The sequence below is a fragment of the Pundamilia nyererei genome, unplaced genomic scaffold (genome assembly GCF_000239375.1).
Source record: "Pundamilia nyererei isolate P.nyererei 1_Seehausen unplaced genomic scaffold, PunNye1.0 scaffold00001, whole genome shotgun sequence".
Classification (NCBI taxonomy): Eukaryota; Metazoa; Chordata; class Actinopteri; order Cichliformes; family Cichlidae; genus Pundamilia; species Pundamilia nyererei.
This window is the reverse complement of record NW_005187402.1, coordinates 4,672,171-4,683,103: the sequence shown is the minus strand read 5'-3', so window position 1 is coordinate 4,683,103 and position 10,933 is coordinate 4,672,171. Positions and strand designations below refer to the sequence as shown.

The 10,933-nt window shown below is 41.9% G+C and overlaps 1 protein-coding gene across 2 annotated transcripts in view; it reads left to right on the top strand.

Annotated features, from left to right (window-relative positions):
- The window catches only part of mtus1a (microtubule associated tumor suppressor 1a), a 25,119-nt gene extending 14,192 nt beyond the window's left edge, over positions 1-10,927 (top strand). For both annotated transcript variants that reach the window (XM_005719508.1, XM_005719509.1), the window contains 9 exons: positions 287-504; positions 4,896-4,962; positions 7,069-7,283; positions 7,411-7,516; positions 7,656-7,729; positions 7,828-7,923; positions 8,508-8,624; positions 8,714-8,811; positions 10,377-10,927. In XM_005719508.1, coding sequence (XP_005719565.1) covers positions 287-504; positions 4,896-4,962; positions 7,069-7,283; positions 7,411-7,516; positions 7,656-7,729; positions 7,828-7,923; positions 8,508-8,624; positions 8,714-8,811; positions 10,377-10,605 — 1,220 coding nt within the window. In that variant the 3' untranslated portion in view covers positions 10,606-10,927. The remainder of the gene's footprint in view (positions 1-286; positions 505-4,895; positions 4,963-7,068; positions 7,284-7,410; positions 7,517-7,655; positions 7,730-7,827; positions 7,924-8,507; positions 8,625-8,713; positions 8,812-10,376) is intronic.
- Positions 10,928-10,933: the final 6 nt, after the last annotated feature.

Below are 10,933 nucleotides of genomic sequence, written 5' to 3'. Positions count from 1 at the left end.
TAAAATCTAATTGTATTCAGTGAATCTATTTTTGCTTTTTTCCATTTTTCCCTTCGGGGCCATCAGAGGAGCAGCGCTGGGATTCATCAGACTGCCTGATTGGACAGATGCATGCATAAGTGCTTTGACTCGGGCCTTGTTGCAAATGTGCGCCTGACATGAGTGTCGTGATTTATACTGTATTGTCAGACCACCTGCAGTGATTACGGAGGGGAGTTTGTTGATGATCGGGGTTGTCACGACACTAAAGTCCTTATTTTATTTTATTGTATTTTTTTTCCCACAGTGGACAAGAACAAATCCAAAGCTGGCTCCCACCAACAACGCCCTCAACAGCAAGCATCACAACAGAAGCAGAGCAACAGGCCTCAGGATGCAGTGCCAGCGAGTCTTACAGAAGCTGACAGAATAAACCAGAACGTCCAGCAGCTCAAAGGACTGCTGAGAGCCAGTAACTGTAGATTTGAAGCACTCTCCATAGTCTTGCAGCAAACATTGACTGGGGTAAGAATTGATTTATTTCATAAAAACACTTTCATTTGCAGTTTAAAGTATATTTTATGACACACATTTTGTTAGTTTTGAGACATGGCAATCATTAACCAAGTTCAGTGAGTTCAGCTCACAGTAGTTTCTTATGATCATCTGTTTAGAGTAGAAACTAATGTTGTCGAGCAGTGAGTTTGACGTTCCAGTAAAACACATAAAAAATATTGCTCTTTATATTAAGCTAATAATTTTTCTACACATACATGAGTCCATTGTGCTTGAATCATAACTACAAGTGTTGTAACATCACATCGTGCGTTCTGACAGAGGGGAAACTTAATGGCATTACTGTTTTGTGCATCTATCCTAATAGTCGTACTCCACCCAACCATCAAACTGCCTTATTTAGTTGTCAGAGCAAAACTATGTAGATAATGTGAGTGAAATTGTTTCTTTGTTTGAATCCATGTGTTCTAAAAGAGAAGAAGTACTATCTGCAGGACACAGTGTTTCAGCTCTCTGGGTTGATTCAGTAATGCCCTTGTTTGATTACATCATATGTTATGCATCAGTGGCAAAATGTCTGGTCTGGTAGGATTGTTCTCTCCTGGTCACTTTGTGTTTTGCAGTGGTCAGACGCTGATATGTTCGTGTCTGTAAATCTTCATTTAGCACCCCGGTGCTGTAAGCTCAGTTTGTTGTGGTGTAGTTAGGGCGCTCTGCAGCTAACAGTATTTTCAGAAGACGAAGCCACTGCTTCTCTCAGCTGTAATGCATGCAGTCACCTTTGAAGTTTTTTCTCCTTTGGCCTTAATGTCAGCAACTGCTTTTACTTCTGCCTTACTCCAGATTTTGACACCAGACAAATTTATCATTACTGTAGTTACGACAGAGTTCATATTTGGCCAAGAGAAACCTCAGAGGACTCGAGTCTAGGGAACATTTTTGTCTCCATTTAACATGATTCATCATTCTAACCAATCAAAAAAACAGCAATAACTTCTTTAAAAGCTTGTGTGGTTTACTGCACATTATTTCCCCCTTAATTAATTTTTCATTACTTTGGATAATGTCTGAAGTTTATCTGCTAGTTTGTGGAAACATCTTCTAGTTCTTACTGATCTGCAGTTTGAATTCTTCCCCACAGAAATAAAAACCAGAAGGTGGAGCATGTTCCTGAAGTATGGAGTCATGCCTTTCCTTATTCGGGGTGGAGTCAGTTTGGTGCAGGTGTCCAACTCTCACCATTTCTTTCTCCCTACTTACCCGATGCTCCCACAAAATGGCTAAAACTCTTTCGGTTCACTTAGTTTGAAAGGCCAGTGTCCAGTAGCACAGATAAGTTATAAAGATTAAATTTAAGTGATCTTTATTTATTTATTTATTTATTTATTATTAGTTTGTATCTGAGAAGCTGATTCATTGGACAGCCTCAGTCTAGCCAGAATTTTAACCCTGACAATGGATGTGGTCCACCTGGTGATGAGCACTAGAAATTGGCTTCAAAATGATTTATATATATTTATTTTAGTAGCTTGTGAATATTTTTAAATCAAAACTTTTTTTTTCTTTTTACATGAAAAAATAACAGATTTTTTTTTCCATGTGGTCTCGGTGCAGTCATGAGGAAGACATTTGGAGCAGAATACGTTTAAGTCGCTGCTCGTGTCATGTGATGTAATGTGACAGCTGGTATGAGGCACAGTGTGTGATGTTGTGTCACTGATCTTTGCCTCATTCCCCTCTGTTTGGACGGCTGGGTTGTGAAACTGAATGCATCAACAAATATTAAAAACACGCTCGTTCCTCTAGAATACAAAAGTCTCCTCCCACTGAGTCAGTTTTAACTATTGCATGTCCTGCTTCTTTTTGCTACCCCTATAGGATGATACTATTTAATGCTAATGCTTGCTGTATATCAGACGCAGGGACTTGCCTTTTATATGTAATCTGAAGTCACTGAGGTTGTGCGATACAGATCTAGTGATTTTTGGATGTCGGGTGTATTAATGTTCAGATACGCTTTGAAATCTGGTGGTCACTGATCATACCAAGAATAGCTAGCTGGCCCTGGCCCTGACACTGTGAGAATGCCCCAGCTGTTGACTTGATATGGTTATGAACAGCAGCCAAATGCTAAGCGAGGACTGTTTCTTATCATCTGTTTGGATGGGGTGTTTGCCATGCCTTCTCTTAACACTTTCCCCACCAGACTGTTGTTTTGACAGGGTGAAAAAGAAACGCTATAAGACTGGTTTCCTCTTAGCACAGAAATGGAAGCACATTACAAAAAATCAAAAATACGACCTTTATTTATTTAGCTATTTATATGTTTGCATGTTAAGTCTCAATATTTCCAGGAGACGGGAACGTGATCTACATGGTCTCAGTTGAGCTTCATGTCATCCTACACCTGACATGGATCATAGTTGTATACACAAGGGACATTTCTCCTCTCTGGATTAGGCTATAAGAGTTGTGCAGTGCAGAGGCTTGTGCTGAGTAATGATATCAAATTAAATTAGCGAAAGCATCCACTGCCTAGCAAAACAATCTGTATTTTGGATAATGAAGGAGATTTTTTGCTTACACTGTAGGGCTGCATGGTAGCAAGTTGGGGGTTTTGTTGTTGTTCAATTTCTGGGTGAAAATCATGTAAATAAAGAAGAATAAAAGGGCACTGCTGCATTGTAGTTGATGTGAACCAAAGAGGAAAACAAGTTTAACTGTAGACATTTTCTATACTGCCAGCTAGTGAACAAATAATATTTGAATGCTGGTGAGCAACACGATTTACAGTCAGTGAACATAAATCGTGTTGCTCACACAGAAGCTGGAAATTTCCTCTGTCACAGCATTGTATCATCATCTTATAGGAAGACGGTGCCTGTGCAGCCTGTAGCTCTACAGCAGGATGTAATATAATTGTGCAGAGGGGTGATTTAATCTGTTTGGATGAGTAGTGGGGGATGGTGGTAATGAAGCCTCTCCGTGTATCCCATGGGTAGGTCACTGCACAGCACAAGTCCTGCTCCAGCAGCCTGATGTCAGACAGCTCTGAAGAATTTATCTGTTTGCTCCACTCCGGCTGCCTTTACTGCTGTCTTAAAGTGACCTCACCTCACTGAGGAGGCTGTTCTCATGCACACTGTAGCCTGCCCCTTCTGTTATTTTAGATGGAATACGGTAATGCACTCTGCAGTCACTCACCACAGCCAGGGGAAGCGGCTTTTTCAGTCCTGCCTCAGATGTAGTCAGAGCAGTCTGGGAGGAGGTGGCGCGCCCACCTGGACCACTGTCTGTCCTGGAGTACGCAGGGGGGGAACTCCAGCACCCAAGCCTCTGGCTGAGGCTGGACAATGGGCTGTTCTGGCAGCAAAGCATGCCTTAGTGCTCCCTGCGCTGCAGAGAGGGTAACTAGCTTCTACATTGTTCCACTCTGCAGTGAGGAATAGATGCAGGACAGGGTGAACACGTATTTGCTAATGTAAACTGATCAGTGAGGTGATGTTTGGCTTGTCTTACTTGCCTGATTTTTCTCATATCCATAATTAAATAATGCCAGGTATTCGGTGTGTTCTGCACAGTGTCAGGTTGTTGATGTGAATCGGGACAGTAAGTGAAACGTAATAGACGGGAGATAAACAGTTTTTGGATCATCTATGCGTCAGTTTGAAGTCTAGCAGGAGCACTGCAGCTACAGCACAGCCTTTCCACTGCAAAACTGACTCAGAAAGAGAGAAGTAAGGGAGTTTCTTCTCTCTTTTCTTTTTTTTTCAGTTCCTCTCAGTATCACTTGTTCTGGCTTTTTCTTGTTAGCTGCGTTTGCTGGTGGTGGTGGTTGTTGTTGTGGCTGCTGCTGCTCTTGGTGGTTTTTGTGTGTATTTCAAATGCAGTATTTTAGTAGGAAAACTGCAGTAATTGGATGATTGCATTACTTGCATTTCCCCTTTTGTAATCTTGACTGTCCCAATTTAGTCTTGTTACTGTGCTGGAATAAAGCTGCAGAAATAAATGCATGAGTATGTGTGTGTCACTGTTTACCTTTTTCTTGGGCGATCGTGGCTCAAGAGTTGGGAGTTCGTCTTGTAATCGGAAGGTTGCCGGTTCGAGCCCCGGCTTGGACAGTCTCGGTCGTTGTGTCCTTGGGCAAGACACTTCACCTGCCGCCTACTGGTGGTGGTCAGAGGGCCCGGTGGCGCCAGTGTCCGGCAGCCTCGCCTCTGTCAGTGCGCCCCAGGGTGGCTGTGGCTACAATGTAGCTGCCATCACCAGTGTGTGAATGTGTGTGTGTGTGTGTGTGAATGGGTGGATGACTGGATATGTAAAGCGCTTTGGGGTCCTTAGGGACTAGTAAGGCGCTATATAAATACAGACCATTTACCATTTTTTTTTCTTGCTTGCAGCGTGATGAAGCCACGCAGCAGTGCAGGGAGCTGTCCCAGGAGCTGGTCAATCTTAGAGAAGAGCTGGGTAAGTTGGGTCACCTTGGCTTCATGTTAAGTGTTTGCAGTGTTTAGCTGTGTAAAGAAACTCTGCTGGTGCAGGGTTTGCATCTTGTTACTTTGTCTGGATTTTTATTTTTAATCCCTTAGGTTTGGATTTTTGTTCAGGTTGGTAGAAATTAAGGAAATCTTTAAGGGTGATTTGACTTTATCTTTAATGCTATGCCGTGTTTGCGGTCACGAGTTAACTTTTATATGTGTTTCATGACTAAAGATGATCATTTCCAGATGCAGATAAAGCTTTGACCACACAGACTGTCCATGCAGCACTTTCTTTATTTAACTGTTTTGTCCACTGAAAATCAGTTGCCAAGGCAAGTAGTTGGTTACGTTTAGTTTTTTTGTTAGTGATTTCCATTTCCCACAGCGTGGTAGTCTGACCTCTGAACCCACACAGGAGGGGCTGGTGGAATGCCACACCACATGAGGCCTTGTGAATTCTTGGAGAGAGTGATCCATGTTTTATGTCCAGCTTAAGTGCTGTCAAACAGGCCCGAGCACACTCAAACATGGCTCACACACCAGCCTTTATCTCTTACCTCAGGCAGCAGTAGTACTGTGGCCCCTCCCTCACAGCCGCGGGACTTCCACATGACTGCTCTTATATGCTGAGCGCTGTTGTATTTGCACTGAAACACATTCTTCATCTCTGGGAAGCTACATTCACCTCAGGCAGACTTTTTGTAAACTTGTTTGGATGCGTGAAGTCGTTGGAATTATTCTAGGGATATTGTCTCTCCTTTTAGTTAATTTCCTTGTATGTGTACTTTACAGATTCTCTACTTATCCAAGGAGCAATTTGTTGATGGTATTTTTGCATTGCTTCCAAACCCCATCTCACCCAGACTCTGAGCCACAAGGTGTTTTATGTGGAGGGGTTTGGACATTAAGGTCGCATGACTGCAAAATGCTTTGCTCCTCTTTGTTGAACTATACGTGCCAAAGCCTGATAGATTGTCCCTTCGTTTGCTTGTCATCTGTTCCTGGATCTGCTGCCATTATTCCACTCTGAATAAGGCGGCTCCTCATTCTCAGGCAATGAAATGTAATTCCTTGACTTTCCTTTTTCTATTTTTCTATTTATTTTTTTCATTTGGTTTGGGAGATTACCTTTTGTTTGGAAATGATCTACAAACATTCACTGTGCAGTGACACCCTGAGAACATCAAATTGTACCTGCCACACATGTGTCACTACAGAGAAACATCTGGATTCAGCATTTGACAGCCACTACTGCAGGTGCACATAGTTGCAAGTCCTGAATGTTTGAGGGTTGGTTTTTTTTGTCATTCTTATTAGTGTTAGTTGTACAATAAACAATACATTATTGTATTATTTGGTTCAGTCTGTTACTCTTGTTTTGGATCAACTGTAACCCACATAATTTCCTTAGGAACTATTAAAGTATTCTGATTTTAGAGGAGCACAGCCTGTTTGACATGGAAGAAGTTTTTGTTCTTCATAATAACTGTCTTAACACTATCGCAGTCTCTCTGTAGTGCACTGACTGACCTGCCAGCTGACAGATATTTGCACTGTTTGTGCACAGACACTTGAGCTGCAGACAGTTTATGGAGTTTGCTTCTCTCACCCACTTCAGCCCAGATATAAACACTTGTCAGTGGAAACAGTTTGGAACTTGTCAGGCTGATTTGGAGATGGAAAACAAAAGCCATCAATGGCAAATAAAGGATAAAATGGCCAATGATCATCTTGGAAATGGTTTAAGAAATCTGCCTTGAGATGTTGTGAAAGAATTTGGACTCATTTCTATTTCTTCTTGTGTCTGGAAATGACATGCAGTGTAGCTGGCATCAGCACTCAAGTGTGCAGGCACCTCCCCTTGAAAGTCAGTTTTTCCATTCCTTTTTGGAGAGCATTTGGTGACACATGTTCGCATCAACGAGGACTTTGCTAAAAAGGCTTTTATTAGAGGACACATCAGATTTCTTACAGTTGCTAATGAAAATTTTCCTCTGACTTTGCAGCTGTACAGACTGATATTTAATAAACAGAGTAGCTGAATACAATGCAAGCTGTCAGCTTTCACCAAGATAAAACTTTATCCTTCCAGTTTCCTCTGTTCATTCATCTGAGCATCTGGAGAAGGAGAATGAAGAGTTGCGTGTTGCTCTGGAGGATGCACTGCACAAACTGCAGGAACAGCACCGTAATGACCTGGTTGAGCTGGAGCAGAGGCTGCAGGCCTACTACCAGGCTGAGAGGGACAAAGTTCACTGTGCCTACCAGAAAGAGGCAGACAAGTCCAAAACTGTCATGCAGCAGCAGGTTTGTCTCTACAGCACCTTCTGATTCTTATTTTGGGAAATTTTAAGATGATTTACAGCCTAGTCTAGTAGTCAATTTTATTTAATCCTGTGGGGAAAATTAACTGACTTTTATGTTCTGTTTAAAGATTGAAGAGCTTAAAGCAAATCATGAAGCCATGAAGTTGGACCTTGAGAAAAGCCATGAAGAACAGCTGCAGTGTGTTAAACAGCAGTATGAGATGTCACTGGAAGGTGAGAGAACAATCCAAATATATTCATCACCTGCATAATGCAGGCATTAAATATTGGAACATTTGTCTTTGTTTTTATTCCATGCATTTTTCATTGTGTTCATTTCATTTTGTGATACTGGAATCTGCAAACCTTTCAGAGCTCAGGAAAGTCCACAACCAGGAGCTGGAAGCTTTGGACAAAACCTTAAAAGATGCTGAAGCCTCTCTCTCTGTGAGCTTCCTCTTCTGCTCTTTTAAGTCATCTTACAACAGGACTGTAGCTTACTTTGTAATGGTTTGCTCAGACTTTGTTGTGCTGTACATCCACAGAGTCAAATTGAGGAGCTGACCTTGGAGAATAGTGCTCTAAATGAGAGGCTAACTGCTGAGGAGAGGAAGAGGAAAGAGCTGGCTGAAAACAGTCAGGTACTCTGTGCTTATTATAGCTCAGATCTGATACAGAAGCATCTTGTGACTCTAGTGTCGTTTCCCCCTGAGCATGAAAGATTTAAGATAAAATGGGAACAGATGCAAAAATGTCTTCATATTTTCTTAAAGGATTTCATTCTCGAGTCTGCAATGATTTGTGTTTGTTCAGTAATTAACCCTCATTAACTGTTCTCTACTGTATGAATTGAAATGAGTTAATTTCTGCTACATATGCACTAGATTCCCCCGCCCAGAGTTAATTTTCCTGCAGTGCTGTTGTACAGTAAGGCCGCCACTCCTCATTAATGTAAAGTGGCTCTAACTGTACTCTGTATTGTCCCCCAGCATAGTTATTTAGTCTAACTACCTCACATTACCTGTCACTCCATATTTGTTATTAATACACTTATTCAGAAAAAAATGGCACGAGCAGCAGTTTAATAAAACGACACATGATCAGTAATGGAGTGCTTCATTAACCACCGCCCCACCCATATATGGTCTGTTATTATTTATTTATTTATTTATTTATCTTCATAAAGGATCCTAAGCAATTTCCCTCTACTTTTTTTCACTCACAGAAGGACCCTCACACTCTGTATCTGGAGCAGGAGCTACAAAGTCTCAAAGTGGTGCTGGATATCAAAAACACACAGGTCCACCAACAGGAGAAGAAGCTCATGGAGATAGACAAACTGGTCAGACGATAAAGAAACTTAAAGTTCAGCACTGCTGCTGAGACTTTCCCTTTTAAACTCGCTCTTTTCATTCATTTTTTTTTTTCCAGACAGAGAAAAATGTAAAGTTAGACGAGAGCCTTAAAAAAGTCCAGCAAGAGAACGAAGACCTCAAAGCCCGCATGGAAAAACACGCTGCTCTTTCAAGGTAAGAGTCCACCATATGGGTTCATAGGGATTAATTCCACAGAGTGAAGCACCTGAACAGCTGCCTCAGCTCAGACTCATTTTAAATTACTGCATTCATTAAGTGTAATGAACACCAAGCTTTTTTCTGTGTGCCAATATAATTCCTAACTTCTAATGCACCTCCACTTTATTCCAAAAACTATCGATCACGCCGCCATCCTGGTGCCGCAGCTACTCACAAAGATTCCAAATATGTATCGAAAAGTGACTCATATTCCCTTTTCCATCTGAGGAGGTCAGTGCGGTTGTAGAACTGTTTTTGTTTTTTGTTTTTTGGAATTGCTTTTACGACCCTAATTCCAAATAAAATTTGGGATGCTTTGTCTTATCTTTGTTGCCGCACAAAGGAAAATGCCAAAAAGGAATATTGTATGGCTGAGGCCGTCGGTGAGCACAGCATTAAAAACAGGCCTGATTCTGTGATGCTCACGAGCATGTCTAGAAATGACTGTCTGTGAACGCAACTCACAGGGCCTCCACAGCGTCCCAACGTTTTGTCAAATAGGGCTGCAAAACTGACCTTTATGCCTTCAGGTGGAAGTTACTGAGATTCAAACTCATCCAAATATAGAAAACACACACACTTCAGGTGTGTGTGTGTGTGTGTGTGTGTGTGTGTGTGTGTGTGTGTGTGTGTGTTTTAAATTAAAGTGTGCACTTCGGTCATTAACACTGGAAGAGGCCTGCTAAATTAATAAAGTAATTCTCAGAAGAAGACAGCAGTGATAATTTCATGGTTTCATCCAGGAGATGAAGCTGCATCACGCCTGCTCGCGTACATATTTCAGGATGTCAGTTTGAGCTCTTGTTTTCAGAGCTGGGGGCACATCCGAGTAAGCAGAGACTTTATTTTATAGAGTCGACTGACCCAGACAGCATCTATCTGTGCATCTACTATTTTCCTATCGTTGCATATTTGAGTTGTGAATGCACTTTGCTGCCAAGTACAGTGATCTGATTGGTCACATCTGTTGATTTGGATCCAGAAAATCTGAAAATTCAAGCTTGGTTTGGAAAAAATAATAATAGGTGTCCAAAATAATATTATTGAAACATAAAATATTTATACAGATTTTGTGCTTCTGGTGTGTAAAGGCCTTTAATCTGTGTCCAAATTTGACATAAAGTCAGTTGTGATATAAAGTGCAGCGCAGATGTCCGAGGATGTCTTAGAAGCATTAATTTATTAACCTAAAACTGTAAAATTGGAAGGAATCAAGTGTAAGAATGTGTATATTAATGAAACTTGTCAGAGAAACACAAAGACACGAGACACTGCTGAAGAATTTTAGATCCTCCTCCTCTCAGCATACGGAGGTCAAGGGAATCTGTCCGGAATGCTGACCCCATTTCCAGAGAACTGATTGGCCGGTAGGTGATGTTTTCATACGTGGTACCTGCATATCTGGAGCAGGTTAGCCTTGCAGCATAAGTGACTGTCACAGTACACCCCAGTTTAAAAAAACTGTATACGATGAAAAGCTTTGTTCAGGCCTCCGCTTGTCTTGTGTTGATGCACCGCAGGCAGCTGTCGACAGAGCAGGCCATGCTGCAGGAGTCGCTTCATAAGGAGTCCAAGGTGAACAAGCGTCTGTCCATGGAGAACGAGGAGCTGCTGTGGAAGCTCCATAATGGAGACTTGAGTAGCCCACGCAAGGTGTCTCCCACCTCCACCTCTCCCTCCCACTCCTTCAACTTCCAATCGCCTCGCAGCTCTGGCTGCTTCTCCAGCCCTCCCCTGTCACCCAGATAACAACGGGCTCCTGCTTCCAGGAAGCAGAACACTGCATTTGAGTTATCCGTCTGGACTTAAGAGCCATCTTTGTTTCCTTTGCATTTAGCGAAACATCAGCCTGACCTTGGCTCATTCAGAATGAGCCGAACTCTGACACTGCAGAAATACAGGAAAAACAACACTGCACAGAAGCACTTAATAAGGAAGGCCACGATGTTTGCCTTTAGAATTTGATTCTTTGGATGGAGGAAAGAGGAAATCTCAGGACTTCTATGTAATGAAACACTTTGTTATTTGTAGAGGCTTATCTTTGCTGAAGCTCGGCATACACACACAGTACATGCAG